We start from the raw sequence: 20,445 nt of genomic DNA on the forward strand, positions 1-20,445 counted from the left end.
TAAGATGGCGAGTCTGCTCTACTCGTCGCTGGATCGTTGAGCCGTCAGCGTCAGTCGTCCTGCACTCTGCAAAGTTTGTTCGTGAGTACGTCCAGGAGACTAACTGTTTCTCTGTCTGTGTATAGATTTCCCCTGGACCTGTTTTCCCTGTGCACAGTGACTGAGCGTGAGCAAGAGTGATGGAGGAAAGAAGAGGAGCTGTGTGTGGTTGCGAGGGCTGTATGGAAATCTCCCCTCCCTGGACTCCTGCCCCTTTCACTCCCGGACCCTGGAACCCCTTTTCCCCAGACACCGTTGTGTGTGTGTGTGTGTGTGTGTGTGTGTCACCGTGGAGAACACTGTAAATAAATTCACTTTTGATTTGAAGAAACTTGTGGTCTGCGCCTGAGTCCGCTCCACTAATCGTGACAGAAGTAAAACTCAGTGTCATGCAGTGACTTTTACACAACCAGATCAGATGAACCAGCTCACACTAAAACATTTTGCTGCACTCTTTACACTTATTTCTTTTCTTTCTGCTTTCTGAGAGAAAAGCTCTTTATCAGTAACTTTTACAACTTCTGGCAGGTTAATGTCTGAACTTTGGAGTGAAACACACCCTTAGTTACAGGAAATAACACCACTGTCTGTAACTAAGTGAATCCACCTTAACACCACCTGTGTGTGTGTGACTGCATTACACTCCCACTGCTGGGAACCTGAACAAGAACCAGAACAAAGTCTAAAATAGAAGCTGACAAACAGCTGCACCACCGAGTGACACTTTATTTTATAAACTTCACAACAGGTTTCATGTTGTGACCTGTGGAGGTGAAAAGACACAAAACCTGTTTTACAGCTTTTGAGCTGCAGGCAGGATTGAAACACACCTTAGTTAAAAGTCAAACAGCAACATTTTCTCCTCCCCTCACGTCACTCAAATGTGACAAACCAGGAAACAGGAAGTTCTTCGTCCTCAGTAAAGAGAGACGCACAGACGATCAGACTGAGCTCAGACCAAACTAGCAGCTTCCTCTGAGTGAGTCCAGCTACAGGAGAGAAAAGTGGAAAACTCCAACACTGCTGCTTCAAGCTGCTGACGCTCCACACACTGAATGTGAGTTTGAGCAAAAACACGACTCAAAGGAAGTTTCAGTGAAGGTGGTAGAGGAGGGAGGGGAGCCAGGACTGACTGTACTTCCTGTCTGCTGTTTTCAGCTTCACTCACAGACTCAATGGCTTCCAGATCACAGAAGGATCTCTGCTGTCCGGTCTGTCAGGAGGTCTTCAGAGATCCTGTTATTCTGTCATGTAGCCACAGCTTCTGTAAAGACTGTCTGAATAGATGGTGGAGAGAGAGACCAACACACGAGTGTCCAGTTTGTAAGAGAAGATCTTCAAGGGATCCACCTTTAAATCTGGCTTTAAAGAACCTGTGTGAGTCGTTCTTACAGGAGAGAGATCAGAGAGCTTCAGAGGCTCTCTGCTGTCTGCACTCTGAGAAACTCAAACTCTTCTGTCTGGACCATCAGCAGCCAGTGTGTCACATCTGCAGAGACTCAGAAAAACACACCAATCACAGATTCAGACCCATCGATGAAGCTGCACAACAACACAAGAAGGAACTTCAGGAAACTCTGGAGCCCTTAAAGAAGAAGTTAAAGGTTTGTGAAGAAGTTCAAGTGAAGTTTGATCAAACAGCAGAACACATTAAGGTCCAGGCCCGACACACAGAGAGGCAGATTAAGGAGCAGTTTAAGAAGCTTCAGCAGTTTCTAGCAGAGGAAGAGGAGGCCAGGCTGGCTGCACTGAGGGAGGAAGAGGAGCAGAAGAGTGGGATGATGAAGGAGAAGATGGAGGCTCTGAGCAGAGAGATAGCAGCTCTTTCAGACACAGTCAGAGCCACAGAGGAGGAGCTGAGAGCTGAAGACGTCTCATTCCTGCACAACTACAAGGCTGCAGTGGAAAGAGTCCAGCGCTGCCCCCTGCTGGATGATCCACAGCTGCCCTCAGGAGCTCTGATAGACCAGGCCAAACACCTGGGCAACCTGACCTTCAACATCTGGAACAACATGAAGGACATGGTCTCCTACACTCCTCTCATTCTGGACCCAAACACTGTAAATCCAAAACTCATCCTGTCTGAAGATCTGACCAGTGTGAGACCAGGAGGAGAGAAGCAGCAGCTTCCTGATAATCCAGAGAGGTTTGATGATTACTGCTCTGTCCTGGGCTCTGAGGGCTTTAACTCAGGGACTCACAGCTGGGATGTTGAAGTTGGAGACTGTACAGTGTGGTTACTGGGTGTGTTAGCAGAGTCTGTGCAGAGGAAGGGACGCATACTGTCTGGATTATGGATAATATGGTTCTATGGAGGTGAATACTCAGCACGCTCACCATCAGCTGTCACTGATCTCTCAGTACAGAAGAAGCTCCAGAGGATCAGAGTGAATCTGGACTGGAACAGAGGAAAGCTGTCGTTCTCTGATCCTGATACTAACACACACATACACACCTTCACACACACTTTCACTCACAGGATGTTTCCATACATTAGCACTGGTGGTAAACTGAAGGTGTGTCCGTTGAAGGTGTCAGTGTCAGTGCAGCAGATGAGTTGAGGATGATGATGTTTCTAATGTTGTTTCCTGTCAGTGAGTTGAAGCTGTTAAACTGCAGCTGTCCTCCTGCTGCCTCGTTGTTCCAAAGCTCTTTGTTTCTCTTTTAGTTTCACTGTTTCTTTCTGTTTCTGCTGTCCACCTTTTCACATGGAAAATCATTTCACTGTTTCTCACTGAATGACTCCCCAAACTAGATTTGAAATTCTATCAAGTTTCTAATCATTACAAGTGATTCATGTTTCTATTTGATGTGTAAATGGAGATGATTTAGTTTGCTGGGATATGGACTGACATGTGTTGAATGGGAGGAGCAGTTTGTTGTTGTCTTCTTGTCTGTTTATGACAACAATAAATATGTTGTTGAAACAATGATTCATGTTTAACTCCATATATGAAATGTTTCTGATCTTTGAATTGTGTTTGATTAAAGACTTTCTTCATGACACAAATGAGATTTCAGTGTATTAATAGAACTAAATAAGCTCAGAGTTGAAAGGCTGGAGTATTATGTACGTGCTTCACTGTCAGGATCTTCAGGGGGATTCAAAGGGAAACATCAAACTGCTGTAATGAGATAAACTAGTTGGGCTGAACACACTTATCTGTAGTTTGTCTCCATCCAGGATCATCAGAATATAATGAACATGTGTGAAGAGCCACAAAATGCTGCTGCCCTCTCAGCATGATGAGCTCCAGCCTTTGTTAGCAGGACAACAGGAAACATGAGACAACTTTCAGAGACAGTAACCAACTGTGGCCACAAGATGGCAGCAGCTGATCTGAGATCCTTTATTGGACAGAAGGACTCTGCTCTGTGACGTCATCAGAGAGACGGCCTTCACTCTGATAGATCTGACGTCATGTCTGCACTGCGATGATGAAAGCTGATAAACACATTGTTATTGATCCATGAAATCACCTCTGTCCTCTCAAGTGTAGCTGTTTACAGAGCTGAAGAAGTCCTTCATCATCAAAACAGACAAACATGTATTTCCTGTATTAAGTGACGTCATCCTCACTCTGACCTCTTACATACATTCTGTTCAGTTTTCCTGCTGTAAGAAATAAACTGTGTGAAAATAGAAATGCAGGGAAACATCCATTAATCACAGCTGAGCCGTTTGTTTCTGACTCACATTCAATGAGGCTTCAGGTGTAAATACCTCAGAAGTGTTTGTGAGTTCAGTAGAAGCAGACCCAGTCGACCATCATGGCCTCCACAGCACTACACAATGCAACAGAAAGGCCTTCATCATCTGCTGAACCACCTCTGAACCACGACGCTCTCCCTGCATCTAAAAGCTGTTAGTCAGGATGAGATGCTGCTGTGATCGCTCACAATTTACCTGTGAGACCTTTGTAAATATTGTCTTTGTTTCTGGAGGAAACACCTTTAGTCTGTTTGTATTTGGAGTGCAGATCTGGGCGTCCATCACTTTAACCTGCACACGTTTAGTTATTGAGTGTAGTTGATGTTTGGCAGCATTTTATAAGTGACAGTTCATGAACGGTGAAGGAACAGAGGACGCCTGACCATCCTACCTGTGTCAGTAAGAAGACTTTCATCACAACTTCACAACTTAACACAACTGAAACCTGAATTCAGTGTTGCATAGTTTACTAACAGTGTGTGCTGACACTGAAGTTAGCAGTTTGTTTCCTAAGAGCTGCTGGGACAAACCACAGTGAGCGGCTACAGAGTTTAGTTAAGGTGGTTCTAACATGTGACCTGTTGAATTATTTACAGGGATTTATTTTTCATTTAAAGCATCATTTGTGAAGTTTTTATGAAGTTTACTTCTTTTATGTTCTTTGTGTAACGTTTAGATTTTCTTCTCTGGTGTTTTAACTCTTCAGGTTTCCTGTAACAGAGATGTAAACCACCGTTTTCTGATGCTGCTGCACTGGGACATAAACACTGCCACTTTATTAGGCACACCTTGCTGGCTGCAGGTTATAACCCCTGCTGGAAACATCCCACAGATTTGGATCCTTATTGCCATGACAGCACCACACAGCTGCTCCAGATGCTGCAGGATGCTGGTCAGGGCTCTAACAGTGAAACTTTACTGAAAGTAAGAAACCTGAGAGGAAATAAACTTTGACTTTAGTAAGCTGAGCTCTGAAGCTGTGATGGAGCTCAGTCGGTGTGAAGGCGGCTGCTGTGTAACAAACGTTTGTCTGAGGTGCTGCGACTGATCGTGGTCATGTTTATTTAAAGAAGTCGGTGATGAAGCAGGCTGTGCAGTCCGAGCTCTTCATCAGTTAACAGTCCTCCAGAGCTGCTGCAGGGAGCTGACTGTCCTCCAGGTGGCGCTAAGTGAACAAAGTCCAAAGAAATAAACTTGGACTGTTTTTTGAAGCCTAAATAAAATGTGAATAAACTTTATAGATACATTTGAAACCAGCTACTCTGTGACTTTACACACTCACACAGTAACAGAGCTGATTCCTGATTGGAGCAGCACAGAGTTAGACTTCTTTTCTGGCTGTGGATTGGTTCGTCAGGATTTCCTCCTTTACAGGTTGAAAAACAATCTCTGTTTCTACATTTTTTGACCTCCTTCTTGTGTCTAAAGGTGAAGCAGCACCAGCCTCCTCTGATCCTCATGTTGTAGCTCTGTGTGTCCAGCAGGGGGCAGAACACCTCCAAACTGTGCCAGCAGCTCTCACTGTGAGCTCAGACGTTTGTGGACACTCAGTTTGTTTGAACATAGTAAATAATCAGAGCTTCTCAGACTGTTTATGGGGACACCACCTGCCCGAGGGTGTACTGTGTCAGAGAGGTGGTGTATGGTGCTGGGTGTAGTCTCTCTGCTGGTTCACAGTTTTTACTGAGCTGTGTTCATGTCAGGAAGGTTTCGTCTGATCACTGTGGTGCAGTTTGGTTTACTCTGTTTCTGAGTGCTTGTAGGATCAGTCTCTGCAGGTCACCTGATACCTGGCAGTGAAGTGTTTATGAATCAGCTCCGTCAGATTTAATCCAACAGAATAACATGTAAAACACTCCAGGGCTTTTACTCTGAAACTTTCTCCAGAGCTGTCTGGAGTTTTCTTACATTAAAATATTCTGGGATTACCAGACTGTCCACATCATGTGTCCTACCAAAACTTTCATCCACAAATATACCCTGACATTAAACCCAAATAGATCTGAGAGCGAGTCATTAGTATCAGTACTGTGTGTGTGTGTGTGTGTGTGTGTGTGTGTGTGTGTGTGTGTGTGTGTGTGTGTGTGTGTGTGTGTGTGTGAGAGATATTCAGGTAACTTACTGGGTTACTGCACATGCTCACACCTTTTCAGCACAACAGGTGCAGTTTGGTGTTTTACTGCCTCCTGCTGGAACAATGATGGCAGCTCTCAAGACTTTATTGGTTATTGTCATTTCGTGTTACACAGCCTGAAACGAAATACTGTTCCTCACCAGCCTCTACAGTGCAATAACCAATATATTTTAAAAAGAATAAATACAGTTTAAAGGGAATAAGTTTAAAAAAGAGCAGCAAAAAAGACATAAATAGCTTAAAATCTAAGTTCTAAAAAATCTTCCAGTTTTTATTAATATTTTATTATTTATCAAATTATTATAAACTAAAAATATTTTTTACGTGATGAACGACTTCAGTGCTTCGTCCATGACCTCCTGAAGGTAAAGGGCCCAAAGAGCCAATCAGCAGCTCTGAAACAGGAAATATGACTCATGGAGAAGTTCACAACAGTTTCAGCTGCCAGTTGTACTCATCACCATGGAGACGGTCTCCATGGTGGAGGCAGAGTGACAGTGTTGTAGATGCTGCATTTTGAAGCCTCAGTGTTTATGTTGTGCCCTTAAACAGGGGAAATAGTGAGGAGAGGTGAAAGAGCGGCACAGACACGCAGCTCTCACTCTCACTCGTCTGTATTGAGTGAAGGAGGAAGCGCGCGAACCCACCTACTGGAGCCCTGAGGCATTAACAATGGATCGACGCACAATCAACCCAGGCAAAACTTTCACTACTTATCTCCCTCTATATTCCCACTGCATATTCTATTCGAAAACAGTCAAAGCAACAAATAAAACATTAATAAGGGCATGACATGAAATGTAAGGAACAGAGATGTACAACTTCAAAACTAATCAAATTTATGATCCACCACATTTATATTTTTGTTCACAGCCATGTACACATCAAACTCTCATCTTTCTGTCCAAAAACAAAACAAAAAGATTCCCTGTAAATTTGACCTTTTCCTTCAACTGTCCATTATAGCGTGGTCTTCCTACTTATCTTGACACAATACTCAGTCGCGTTGCCTGCTGCAAACTTAAAAGAAGTCTGACGAATGAAGTGACTGTGAGTGTGTCTGACGTCACGGTGTGTGTGAAAAGGTATCCAGCTGGGGCAGACATGATTCTGCAGGTCACCTGCCCAGTGGACAAAAAGAAATAAAATAGTTGTGTGGATGATATATGAATGATAATACGAAGAGTGTTTTGTGTCTCTCAGCCTGAAACAACTGTAATGCCACTTTCTGTTTTGGAGAAAGGACAGTTAAAAAAAGATGTGTGTTGTTTTAAGCAGTGATGAGAATAATGAAGATGTGATGAGAGAGCAACACAAAAGTATAAGTACAGGGTTGATGCTCTTTACAGGAAGGGTCAGAGCAGACTCTACCTGCTGAGGCGGCTGAGGTCATTTGGAGTCCAGGGAGCGCTTTTAAAGACCTTCTATGACTCTGTGGTGGCATCTGTCATTTTTCACAGTGTGGTATGTTGGAGCAGCAGTTTATCTCCCGCCCCATGCATGTAGATGTTGCTGAACTGCAGAGCTGCTTCAGTGACAGACTGCTGCATCCTCGATGCATGAAGGAGCGTTTCCGCAGGTCCTTCCTCCCTGCAGCTGTCAGACTGTACAATCTGAACTGCTCCCAACAAACACAGATGTTTACATCAGCGCTGTATCGTGCACTGTTTTATCAACCGATTCACACTACAACCAGGGTTGCCTCTTATCTGTATTTAATTTTATTTAATTTAACAACAGTATGGTACTCAGTTTTTGGTAACCATTGTCCTTCATGTAAATATGTAAGAATTGTGTATGTTTCTGTTCTGTGTCATGTGTACTGTTTGTTTGTATATGTGTTTTCTTGCTGCTGTTACACCCAAGTTTCCCCTTGTGGGACAATTAAATTGATATAACAACACTCGTGGTAAAGTTGTGGACTGGAAGAATACCTGACCAAGATTATCTTGCAATGTTTTGCAGCCGCCAGTCAAGCCGGTAGATAAATGTCTGTGATTGTCGCAGGTGGCTGTGTGGCTGGCAGGAGCTCTTTCCTATCAGTTTGTCCCCACCTTCACCTATGGTCACGAGCTTTGGGTAATAACCAAAAGAATCCGATTCTGGATATGAACTGCAACTCTCTTTACATTGGCCTTTCCTCCACCCTTCTCGTTAGATTGCAGACTGTCCAGAATGCGGCGGCACGCCTTTTGACAGGTAGCAGGAAGTTTTCTTCCATCACTCCTGTTCTTGCTGGCTTGCACTGGCTTCCAATTAAATACCGTATTCAATTTAAAATATTACTTTTCACCTACAAAACCATTAATAACTTTGCGCCGAGCTACCTCAATGAGCTTCTCAGGTTACACACTCCTGTCAGAGCACTTAGCTCTGCTACCCAAATTCTTCTGGAGCAACCTCGTTCTCGGCTGAAGTCTCGCAGTGACCGCGCGTTTGCTGTAGCTGCCCCGGTCTTATGGAACAACCTTCCTGTCGCTATCCGGGCGTCTGACTCTATGCCACTGTTTAAATCACGGCTTAAGACTTATTTCTTTAATCTTGCCTTTCCACCCAGTTAACACTTGTGTGCGCTGGTACATTTTTTATGCTTGTGAACTACTTTTATATCTTATGATGGTTTTTATAATTGATACGTGCCAGGTCCTTTCTCTTTTCCCTCCCATCTCCCTTTTCCTATTTTATTTTTGTCAAGCACCTTGGTATACCCTTGTTTTTTTAGTGTGCTTTATAAATAAAGTTTATTTATTTATTTATTATTTGTTGCTGTTTAAGTTTGTCAATTTCAGACCTCTGTCTCTGAAGTTCAACGTTCTGCATTTCCAGGTCTTTCAGTTTTGCGACATGGTCTGACAGAAAAGAACATAAATAAGTCAATATGAATTTTATTTATCTGCATCATTTGAATCTTTTCATTTTTAGTAGGTTAGATTATTGAATAAATAATGAATAAATAATAAAAATAAAAAAATTAATGAGAAACGTTAGTGATAGATTCATGAAGTGACATTGATATCTCTGTAACAGGGGCTCATATGAAGGTTTCCTCATGCTGTCATTTTTCTCACTACCTGACATCATACTCTACCTTTATTCTCTTGTTTTAAGGTCCTGATTTCCACTTTCTGTTCAGCCACTGAGGCAGTCAGCTCTCTGAGCACAGCATGGATTTCCTGTGGACAGGGTTGTTGGTTTGAAATCTGCTGGTCAAGAATTTCATTATCTGCCTCTGTCTGATTTGTGGAAACAGAGCAGACCAGAAGCAACAGCGAGAAAAACAGCGTGATCTCCATTCTGTCAGTGAAAACTCAACAGTATCTGTGTGTCATCTGCAAACCTGACTGACTTTTATATTACACAGTACAGAGGGGAGGTCACTGTAGCATTAGATTCAACCTTATTCTAGTGAATCAGTGACTAATGTAATCTTTATGACTTCAGATGCAGTACAAGGAGAAGAACAAGTGAGTATCAATGATTGTCAACTGATAGTAAAACATGAGCATGTGTGTTTCCACCAACTGACCAGAGCTTAGAGGACAAATATCAAAATGTGTGCTCAGATACAGATGTTTAAGCAGCTGTGAAAGAACATATCTGGAAGTTTTTGGCACTGAGGAAGTAATTGCCTTTGATTATGGAATTCCTCTAATAACTCAGAGCAAAAATACTCTAAGCGACAAAATGCATAAAGTAATCTTTACAACTTTTACAAGGTACAAGACTACAAAGAGATAAACAAGTGAATGTCCATGATTATCAGCCGTTCATAAAATTAATCAGCACGTGTTGTTTTAGAAAATCCAATGTGAATGTAGGAACCATGAAGGTCACTGACATGGTATAACTTGAAGATGAACTTCTACTCTTCATGTGTAACATGACACTTGGTTGACCACCCTTCCCACTCCAGTTCAATAAAACCACAGCTGTCCTTTTTTGTTTCTTTCTTCTCTGACCACTTAGGTGAGAAAGCTAGTGTTCAATGCTTTTCAGAGAATGAATTAATCTCTGACCCTTCCACTCCAAGCACTCCTCCAGATGCAGTGAACAATCTTATAAGCAATACAAGAGCATGCTGAAGAGTCTTGGTTGCTAAATACAGCAAAAGTATTCGGCCCCCTTGAACTTTTCCACATTTTGTCACATTACAGCCACAAACATGAATCAATTTTATTGGAATTCCACGTGAAAGACCAACACAAAGTGGTGCACACGTGAGAAGTGGAACGGAAATCATACATGATTCCAAACATTTTTAACAAATAACTGCAAAGTGGGGTGTGAGTAATTATTCAGCCCCCTTTGGTCTGAGTGCAGTCAGTTGCCCATAGACGTTGCCTGATGAGTGCTAATGACTAAATAGAGTGCACCTGTGTATAATCTAATGTCAGTACAAATACAGCTGCTCTGTGACGGCCTCAGAGGTTGTCTAAGAGAATATTGGGAGCAACAACACCATGAAGTCCAAAGAACACACCAGACAGGTCAGGGATAAAGTTATTGAGAAATTTAAAGCAGGCGTAAGCTACAAAAAGATTTCCCAAGCCTTGAACATCCCACGGAGCACTGTTCAAGCCATCATTCAGAAATGGAAGGAGAAAGGCACAACTGTAAACCTACCAAGACAAGGCCGTCCACCTAAACTCACAGGCCGAACAAGGAGAGCGCTGATCAGAAATGCAGCCAAGAGGCCCATGGTGACTCTGGACGAGCTGCAGAGATCTACAGCTCAGGTGGGGGAATCTGTCCATAGGACAACTATTAGTCGTGCACTGCACAAAGTTGGCCTTTATGGAAGAGTGGCAAGAAGAAAGCCGTTGTTAACAGCAAACCATAAGAAGTCCCGTTTGCAGTTTGCTACAAGCCATGTGGGGGACACAGCAAACATGTGGGGGACACAGCAAACATGTGGGGGACACAGCAAACATGTGGGGGACACAGCAAACCTGTGGAGGAAGCTGCTCTGGTCAGATGAGACCAAAATGTAACTTTTTGGCCAAAATGCAAAACGCTATGTGTGGCGGAAAACTAACACTGCACCTCACTCTGAACACACCATCCCCACTGTCAGATATGGTGGTGGCAGCATGATGCTCTGGGGGTGCTTCTCTTCAGCAGGGACAGGAAGCTGGTCAGAGTTGATGGGAAGATGGATGGAGCCAAATACAGGGCAATCTTGGAAGAAAACCTCTTGGAGTCTGCAAAAGACTTGAGACTAGGGCAGAGGTTCACCTTCCAGCAGGACAACGACCCTAAACATAAAGCCAGGGCAACAATGGAAAGGTTTAAAACAAAACATATCCATGTGTTAGAATGGCCCAGTCAAAGTCCAGATCTAAATCCAATCGAGAATCTGTGGCAAGATCTGAAAACTGCTGATCACAAACGCTGTCCATCTAATCTGACTGAGCTGGAGCTGTTTTGCAAAGAAGAATGTGCAAAGATTTCAGTCTGTAGATGTGCAAAGCTGGTAGAGACAGACCCTAAAAGACTGGCAGCGGTAATTGCAGCAAAAGGTGGTTCTACAAAGTATTGACTCAGGGGGCTGAATAATTATGCACACCCCACTTTGCAGTTATTTATTTGTAAAAAATGTTTGGAATCATGTATGATTTTCGTTCCACTTCTCACGTGTGCACCACTTTGTGTTGGTCTTTCACGTGGAATTCCAATAAAATTCTGTCTGGACAATGTCATATCATGAGTAATAATTTAAAATAATCCATATACATAAAACAAACACATGCACACACACACACTGACATTTTAGACCTTCTTCAGAATACTGTATATACTTTGGGCATCTCGGTGCTGATCCAGAATCCTTACATTATTATTTATTACTAGAGCTACAATAATAAAGCAATGAGGAGGGGGAAGTAATAAATATGAAATAATGTATTTATGATGATTCCATTTGTTTCACTATCCACTCTGTGCAGGGCAAAGCTTATTACATGTTTAAACTGTAGAGATACAATCATTTTACTGCTGTAAAATCCAAATTTTGTCTTATTTAAAATATAAATCTAATATAATCTGCTTCTTAATGTATGTTCTTTAAAATACAGTGTGGCGTGGGTGTGGTCTCTGGCCAGCTGCAGAGGAGGGGTGACGCAGTGAGCTCCCGGGGCGGTGCAGGGGCGGGGTGAACAGGTGTGCTGGGATCTGACAGTGATTGTGTCTCTTTATATGTTGGCAGTGACAGTCGGAGGAGGAGGGCGGACATGACAGCAGAGAGAGAGCGGGAGTGTCTGTGTCCCTGTACAAACGCACAGTATTAAATAAAAGTTCGGCTGTCGTCAAATTCGCTCCAGCTTATATTTCTTGGGTCCAACGTTACATACAGCTTGTGTTTTTTAATATATCATAATTATAATAATGCATAATTATGTGGACATGCATATTAGATCGTTTTTTAGTGGAATATAATCCCTCCAGAAAGGCAGGAAAAGCTATGTAACTTGCTTTAAAACTAAATATGTTCCCTAAAACGGTGACAGAGCTACAGACCCATGACAGCCTTACACAGGTAGCCAGCAGCTATGACCAGCACTACTTGTGCAGTTAATAAAAGGACAGGTAATGTTTGTCGCCCTGTTGCACACACAGCACGCTCATTTGTTTCAGTTCGTCAGTTGCAACAAGACAACTTACCAACGTGTACGTAATAAGCTAATACTCCTGGGTGCTACACACTACAGTGTACGCTGTACACCTACTTACTGGTTGTGTCGCATCAGTCTGTGTCTCTGAGTTAACTTGTGTTTCTCCTACAGCTCCGGACCGCTAAAAATGCGCGTGCTCTTTGTGAGCTCGTTCCCGGCTCGTAACCAGCGCGTTCTGCCGTCAAGGGCGATCATTGGTTAAATGTGATCATGTGACTGATGCAAGCCAGATCCTTTTATTTAGCAAAACTATGATTAATAGTTAAATATTATTGTTGAGGGGCACAGACAAGACTCCGCAAAAAAATTTTAAAAGTTGCCTCAACAAAAGGGCACTCTGGGCACCCATCAGGAAAGGGGCGGGTGCTCAAGCCCCTCCAGCCCCCCCCCCCCTCTGCACGTGCCTGCTGTTACACCATCGTAGGTTATACAGGCACTGATCCAATAGGTGTTTTGGCAGCCATCTGCTGTGACTGGTTGGGGGTGACGGAAAAGAGACGAGGGCAGATGGCGACAGGATAAAAGACACACATCAGGAAGAGACAAAGTTTATTACTCCTACTGATTAAATATCACAAACAACAGCCAATACAAACTAAACAACAAGCTAACAGGGGTGCTGCAGTCTTGGAATAAAACTGCAGAGATGATCAGTCTATGAAACCAAAGGTGCGTTTTATATTGGGAGAAGTACCAAAAAATGTAAATAATGGGATATAAACTTGGCACTAGGACAAGCAAATGATTTTAAACTGGGCAGGAAAAATAAGATGCTTTTGAGTGGAGTCTCATGGGTCCCCCAAATATTTGTATCTTTACAAAAAATAATAATAACCAAAGCGCAAAAAAAGAGTAATATTTGGCATAATTAAAACTTGCCTACTAAGAATGACATAAAAATTACATAAAGTAGCACAAACACTTTAATATGCCACGGGTAAATTGAGCTGTGGCATTTTTCCTTTTTAAATCCGCCTTTTTTCTGAGCTAATTGAAAGCTGTTTAGAGATCCGTGGTTCTTTCACAGAAAATGATGCATTACTGTAAACTGAACACAATATAAAGTATTTAAAATGAGTTAAGCTTTACACATGTGCCGCAGTGACATTACTGCAGGTGTGATTCACTGACAATCACTTCCTCACTGAATGTTTCAGTGGTGCAGTTGCTCGGGCCTCTGAATCTCTGTTTTTTTGTATTTACCTGCTGCTGATGCTCCTCATGCTTACCTCTGGTCTTACCTTTGCTTCTTCCCCTCTGCTTGGATCTTCACCCATGTGCCTGTTGGACTGTCCTCTCCTCTGTAAACTCAGAGACCTCCTTGCCCTCCCCATTACACATTCTGGCTAAACTTGATAAAAAAAATACTGTAAACCAATGTGTCCTGCATTTGAGTCCAATTATCATGAACATAATTTCTCTCTTTTTAGTTAATAGATCAGATTGTGTGCTTTATAACATGTTTCCTTTATTTGCCTTTTCTTTCTGTGGTCATGTTAAAAAGCAGAGTGTAGTATATTGTTAGAGAATTGAGCCTGTCCACAGTAAAATAGTCACTTCTTTAAACTTAGTCCAAAATGGTGAGAAGAACCTTAACCTCACCTCAGAGTCTGACCTTAAACAACATTCAGTGTTCTGTTCTTCTTTCTGCTTTGTCCTCTCTTGTTTTCATCCATGTTTCTAGAGTTACATTTATTTATACTTTGTGTCGGCTCAGTGATTTATTTTTCTGTCTGCAGGTAGAAAAATCATTGACGTTTGCAGATGACACAGATGCTGTTATGTTTTCAGTGACTGAATGGAGATCATTGCAGTTTTCTTTGTTCTTTTTCCACAGATCAGACCACGAGCAGACTGCACTCCAACAACCCCGTCCACACTACATTTGACTGGTACTCACACTGCCCTTGAACATAAACTAAACAACATGTTGATTCCACCATGTTAGAAGATTTATAGAACTATCATATCATCCCCTTTATGCCTCCGTACTTAAGTAAGTACTTAAGTAAGTAAGTACTCATTCACCCCTCTTTCTGTCATGGTATAAAAAGCTCAGGTTTGCACAGACACACATACTACGTCTGAAAAGAAGATCCAAGGTAAAGTGTTGGGTCGGGTAGTGAGACTATGCTTAATGGTAATTTGTGACATGACAATATTGCTGTAATTTCCAGAGAAATTGATGGCGGAAGGAAGAAGATCTTGCACAGTTCATTTTGCACTTGCATTAGAGCATGAAGCAAAGGTGGAGAGTCAGAAGACTGAAACTGACCAGTTGAAACAACAGCAGTTTTTTTTAATCATACGCACTGGACTCTAAACTAAAAAGTGATTATTAAATGTGAAAAAATGTAAAATTGCTGTACTGCATGGTAATTGGTTTGTTTCAGTGTCATGGAGCTGCAGATGTTTTAGAACATAAATCCTGAAAAATGCAACCAAAACCACCCCAAAAAAATTATATATATATATATATAATTTTTTAGGGGTGCAACGATACACAAAATTCACGGTTCGGTTCGATACTTTGGTGTCACGGTTTGATATTTTTTCGATACAAAAAAATGTTCATGCATTTTTAATTTGTCATTTATTAAAATTATAAATATATATTTTAACTCAAAAGTACAGTTTTTAAATTTAACCCTAACCCTTGTGCGTGTTTTTTATTTTGACAGCGAATGCGCACCTGCGGACCACTTATGTGCAGCCCTGGTTATTTAGCTCGTCATATTGCAGCCACAGAAATTCTTTTGTCCATGAAACCATAAAGCTGCACTTTCTTTTTGCCTTATAGTCTGATTTGTCATAACTTCTCCGTTTTGTGGTAAGCTTTTCTTTGGCTGTCACTTCTTCACCCTGACCTGTCTTATTTGGCTCAGCAGAACTGAAATATAAATCCTGCTGCTTTTACACACACACACACATAAGCTCAGCGATTCTCTGCGCGATCAACCTCTCACATGTTTAAGCTTGCTGCGGGAGATTTCACTTGTCATTTTTGCATAGTAAGCTAACAATTAATAAGACGATGTCAGAGGAATTGGTGCACAAATTATCATCACTCACAGATCAGTGCTGTCGCTCTCTATACACAGTTCGCACGATTGCAAAGTGAAAGCAAAAAAACAAGCGCAAATTCAAACGCGACTTCAATATGTCACATATTGACAGTGGCTCACCGATGCCAATGACATAATTACCCAGCTACATTTCTGAAAGAATGCAAAAGCATTGACATATATTTTTCCTACAATAGCCCAACGGGCAGGGAAGAGATAGATTTTGGTAGCCCGACTGAAAAAATCGCTAGCTCCGGGACGTCGGGCTAGCGATATTGCAAGCCCTGTATCTGATTGAGGAATCACTCATCTTTGGAAAAGAGAGTTTATTACAGAGAAATGGCTCTTTCCAAAATAAAAGCTATACTATCCGCTTCTTCTGGGCTATATTCTCAGCAGCATAAGGAGAATCATGTGCTAACAGCTGTCTAAATGACTCGGCTAAAGTTAGTAGCATGCTTGCTTTTTTTTGTCTGCTTCCACTTGTCTTTGCACTAGGATGATGTCGGCGTAAATGTGCAGTCATATTCGTTGTGTTCCCACTAGTGCTTTCAGGTTAATCTCGTTGAAATGACCTTAACGCCACAACACGGCAAATCTCCGTTAACGAGCTACCGCCGATCGCCCCGTGCATGGGGCTAGACGGCCAACACGTTAACGAGCTAACTGCGCTAACACACTAGTTCCCACCCATGTAATTGAGCATTGCATGGCACATCCAACATACTGTTTTACTTTAGTCCATGACTCGCTTACCTTCAGGGTCATACGTCACATTAAAACCAAAATAATTCCAAACGCCAGATCTGAATGAGGTTCAATTTGCCTGTTGCAAGTAGAGCTTAACTTCTGTCTCGCTAGCTTGCCCTGCGCTCTTCCTTCTGACGATGCTGTCTGTGTTGAGCGCTCAGTGGATCTGCGCTCGACAGTGCAGCCTAGGCGGAGTAGTCGAACGCAGATTCACTGAGCGCTCAACACAGACAGCATCGTCAGAAGGAAAATTGATAAAATAAATTACAAATGTTGTATTGTTCGATACATATGCGTACCGAACCGAAAGCACTGTATCGAACGGTTCAATATCGATACGAATATCATTGCACCCCTAATATATATATATATTAGGGGTGCAACGATACACAAAATTCACGGTTCGGTTCGATACTTTGGTGTCACGGTTCGATATTTTTTCGATACAAAAAAATTTTCATGCCTTTTTAATTTGTCATTTATTAAAATTATAAATATATATTTTAACTCAAACGTGCAGTTTTTAGATTTAATGTTGCTGAAACAACAAAGGGATAAAATAAATCTATCTGATCAAGAAATCACTCATCTTTGGAAAAGAGAGTTTATTACAGAGAAATGGCTCTTTCCAAAATAAAAGCTATACTATACGCTTCTTCTGGGCTATATTCTCAGCAGCATATTAAACATATCAGGTCCCCATAAGGAGAATCATGTGCTAACGGCTGTCTAAATGACTCGGGTAAAGTTTGTAGCATGCGTGCTTGTTGTTTTTGTCTGCTTCCACTTGTCTTTGCACTAGGATGATGTCGGCGTCAATGTGCAGTCATATTCGTTGTGTTCTCACTAGTGCTGTCAGCGTTAATCTCGTTGAAATGACGTTAACGCCACAACACGGCAAATCTCCGTTAACGAGCTACAGCGGATCGCCCCGTGCGTGGGGCTGGACGGCGTCAACACGTTAACAAGCAAACTGCGCTTCACCTCTTCAGTTCTGAAAGCTGATGGAGAGTCTCGGGTGTTTAACTCCCAGTGAGGTTGTGATGCTGGCGGAGGTCCTGAGAGTGGATGACCCACCCTGCTGTCAACTGAGTTACTGAGGTCACATGGGTCAATGTGTGAGGGGGGGGTGAATGGCCCGGAAGTGATCCCAGGACTATGTTATAGGTAGCCAACACTTTTTCCATGTTTGAACTTAATGTGACCACTAGAGGGAGGTATGTGCCTCTTAGTGCCATAAGCCAGCTGTGCAGCAGGCAGGTTGTTTGGCTTCATTTTTGCACAATGGGAGGAGGCGCTGTCGCGTCGTCCATGTTTTCTACAGTCATTGATTTGGACACAGCCAATGTGTTTAGTTTTACTCTTCCCCATGTGATGTCATTATGTCCATTTGTGTCAGCTTTTTTCCCAGGTGCCTCCACTTCCCCATCACCTCATATGTGTATGTAAGTCTTCTGTCTCCCTTTGTTCATTGTTGCTTCGTCTGTGTTCCCACCCCCATGTCCTCATAGTCACAGAGTCATAGTGTGTGTCATAGTGCCCTCATATTATCACAGTATGTCATAGTTGTTCATAGGTTTCTTAGTTCTCCTGTCACCAGCCAAATAAAGGCTCGCTTTTGGTTTCAAGTTCCATCTCTCTGCCTATGTCTGTTCGTGGGTCGTCTACATACACTCCACAACCGAGACAGGAGAGGAACCTGATAACAGCTGAACGTTCTTTTGTTCACACGGAAAATAGGTGTGAAAGGCAAAATTATAAATTGTTTCTAAAAAAAATTAAATAAAGCTGTTTTATTAAATGAATATATACATAATGCAAATGTGCTCATAAATGAGTTGACTGTGTTTTCAGAGTTAACAGATTCATTCAGCGATATTGTCTGGATCTGAAATATTGCAGGTACACGCAGAGTGCAGAGGATTTTTACACATACACTGATAATTGTTTTCTATAAGTCTCTGGGTCAGGAAGTCCAAACATGACGTCCTGAACTGGGCCTTAGAATAAGCTGAAGGATAACATTAGATAATCAAGGCAGGATGTGTTTTTGTGTCCATGTGTTTCTGATTCCAGGAGGAGCAGATACCAGGTGAGGTCGGATGTGGACGGGGAGGATTCGCAGCAGACTGCCACGTTGGATTTGGGAGAAGATAATAATATTTTGTCATTGTCAAAGTATAAAAGCTGTACAGCCCATTTCAGGGTTAGGGTTGGGGTCAAAGTGAAACTAGAAATATTTAGAATCACAATGAGTTCAAAGCGTGAGGAGGTCTGATGTTCCAACAGTGTTCAGGATGAGAATTATTACCTGCAATGCTCCAGTTTGACCTCATGGTGGCAGTGCCGTCTCACTGTTATAATGGCTACACTCAGACTACAGGAGAGAACAAGAGGCTGTACTAAAACTCTGATGTTTTATCGTGTGTTTATGACATCATGCTGACGTCAGCCTGATAATACCTGTTGATTCAACTAAACAGCCAAGGTTTCCAAGGTTCTTAAATGAACCACAAACTACAGGGTAAGAGTGAGCTGCTGAAAGTCAGATCTGTTCTTCAAAGCAGACTTTCAGCTTTATTACAAACTAAGAGTCGGATCAGCACAAATACTGACACAGAGATGGCTGCTGGCACTGCGCTGCTCTGCTGCACTTTGCTGTTTGTCCTTGTCTTCGTCTCTGCAGGTGAGATTGAACTAAACTGAGGTTCTCTCTGAGATAACCAGAAGTACAGGAGGATTATTTTCATCTGGATTCAGTTTGTCTGTGTGTGAAGGAGACACCAGGCTGGGTGGACACTTAACATCTGTAATCCAGCTGTGACAGAGACAAAGAAGTGTAATGTGTGTGTCAGTGTGATGTGTTGTAGTTTCAGGAGTCGGTATACAGCTACAAAGCTGTTTGTTCAGTGTATACAAACAGCTGTAGCTCCATAAAGGCAGCATGCAGAGACTCACAGTGTCTTATAATGAGAGGCTGCTTTCTCTCACACATTATGTTCACTTATTATCAGCACATGTTGTTGTTCTGTGGAAGCTAACATCTTGTAGTTTCTGACACTTTGCATGTTTAGCATGAGGCTAAAATTCCCCCTCAGTGGGTCACTGGTGACCTGCTGGATGTTCAGAGGTTCATTAAATCCAACATGACTAAAAACTCAAATGTCAAAGTGTTGTTTCCTCTTTCAGAGCAGAAAACCATCACAGCTGAGTCTGGACAGGACGTCACTCTGACATGTCGAGCTCCAAACAACAACATTAGAGTAATAAAGTGGGAGAGATTTGACCTGGGAGATGATTATGTGCTTTTGTACCAGGATGGTCTCCCTGATTCAACACACCAGCATCCATCTTTTAAGAACCGGGTGGATCTGCAGGACAGACAGATGAAGGATGGAGACGTGTCTTTGATTCTGAAGGATGTGACAGTTCATGACGCTGGAGCATACGAGTGTCGTTTCTTCATGGAAGAAACTCGCTCATGGAAGTCCATCAGCAGCCTCAACCTGATTGTTACAGGTGAGTGAGTAGAGTTGAGTGTGTGTGTGATCAGAGGTGAAGCTGCTTCCTGGTTGTTGATGTGTGTTTGTTGTATGGATGAGCTGGTGGATGTCAGAGGTAGACAGATGTTTCTCCAGCTGTTGTCTTTGTGGCTGGTAGTCTAGAGTTGTAGAGCAGCATTGTTTGGTTAGAGCAGAAACAAAGACATTTATGTCTCTTCGTCTCTTGCTCTCTAACTCGTCTGTAAACATGTGTGGGGAAACTCAATGTTAAAGCCTACAGCTGGAGGGGGAGGGGAGGGGTGGAGCTGGTGGTTGTGAGTCTGTGAAAGTGAATCCTGCCGGTGCCATAGCTGGTGAAAACGTACTTAGTGCAGACACAAAACGTCCATCAGCTTCAAAGTGTGTCAGAAAAATGTCCACATGGTGACTGATGGATGAGACAGGTCCCATTGTTGTTGTTGTGCACAAATCATTGAACAACACAAACACTTAGAGCTGCTTTCAGTGCTGCCTGTTTTGTTACTGCACACATTTCTGATGGTCCTACAGTCCAACGTAGCAAACGTCTCCC

At 42.4% G+C, this 20,445-nt stretch overlaps 2 protein-coding genes across 2 annotated transcripts in view; both read left to right on the forward strand.

Moving 5' to 3' along the window:
- The window catches only part of LOC147333943 (CD276 antigen-like), a 185,386-nt gene extending 165,440 nt beyond the window's left edge, over positions 1–19,946 (forward strand). Inside the window, exon 9 of the mRNA XM_086286480.1 lies at positions 19,563–19,946. Coding sequence (XP_086142606.1) covers positions 19,563–19,898 — 336 coding nt within the window. The 3' untranslated portion in view covers positions 19,899–19,946. The remainder of the gene's footprint in view (positions 1–19,562) is intronic.
- On the forward strand, positions 1,215–2,781 carry LOC147333949 (nuclear factor 7, brain-like). The gene has a single exon (XM_086286530.1). It carries the CDS (start codon positions 1,215–1,217, stop codon positions 2,598–2,600), a length of 1,386 nt encoding a protein of 461 aa, XP_086142656.1. The 3' UTR covers positions 2,601–2,781.
- Positions 19,947–20,445: the final 499 nt, after the last annotated feature.

This window comes from Aulonocara sp. 'chitande type north' Nkhata Bay, linkage group LG3 (assembly GCF_057382095.1).
Source record: "Aulonocara sp. 'chitande type north' Nkhata Bay isolate Kocher_YH1m ecotype deep benthic linkage group LG3, A_spYH_male_GT1.1, whole genome shotgun sequence".
Lineage (NCBI taxonomy): Eukaryota > Metazoa > Chordata > Actinopteri > Cichliformes > Cichlidae > Aulonocara > Aulonocara sp. 'chitande type north' Nkhata Bay.

Bases quoted from the DNA above. Each gene is read 5' to 3' on its own strand.
- LOC147333949 (XM_086286530.1), top strand. From the start codon at position 1,215: ATGGCTTCCAGATCACAGAAGGATCTCTGCTGTCCGGTCTGTCAGGAG.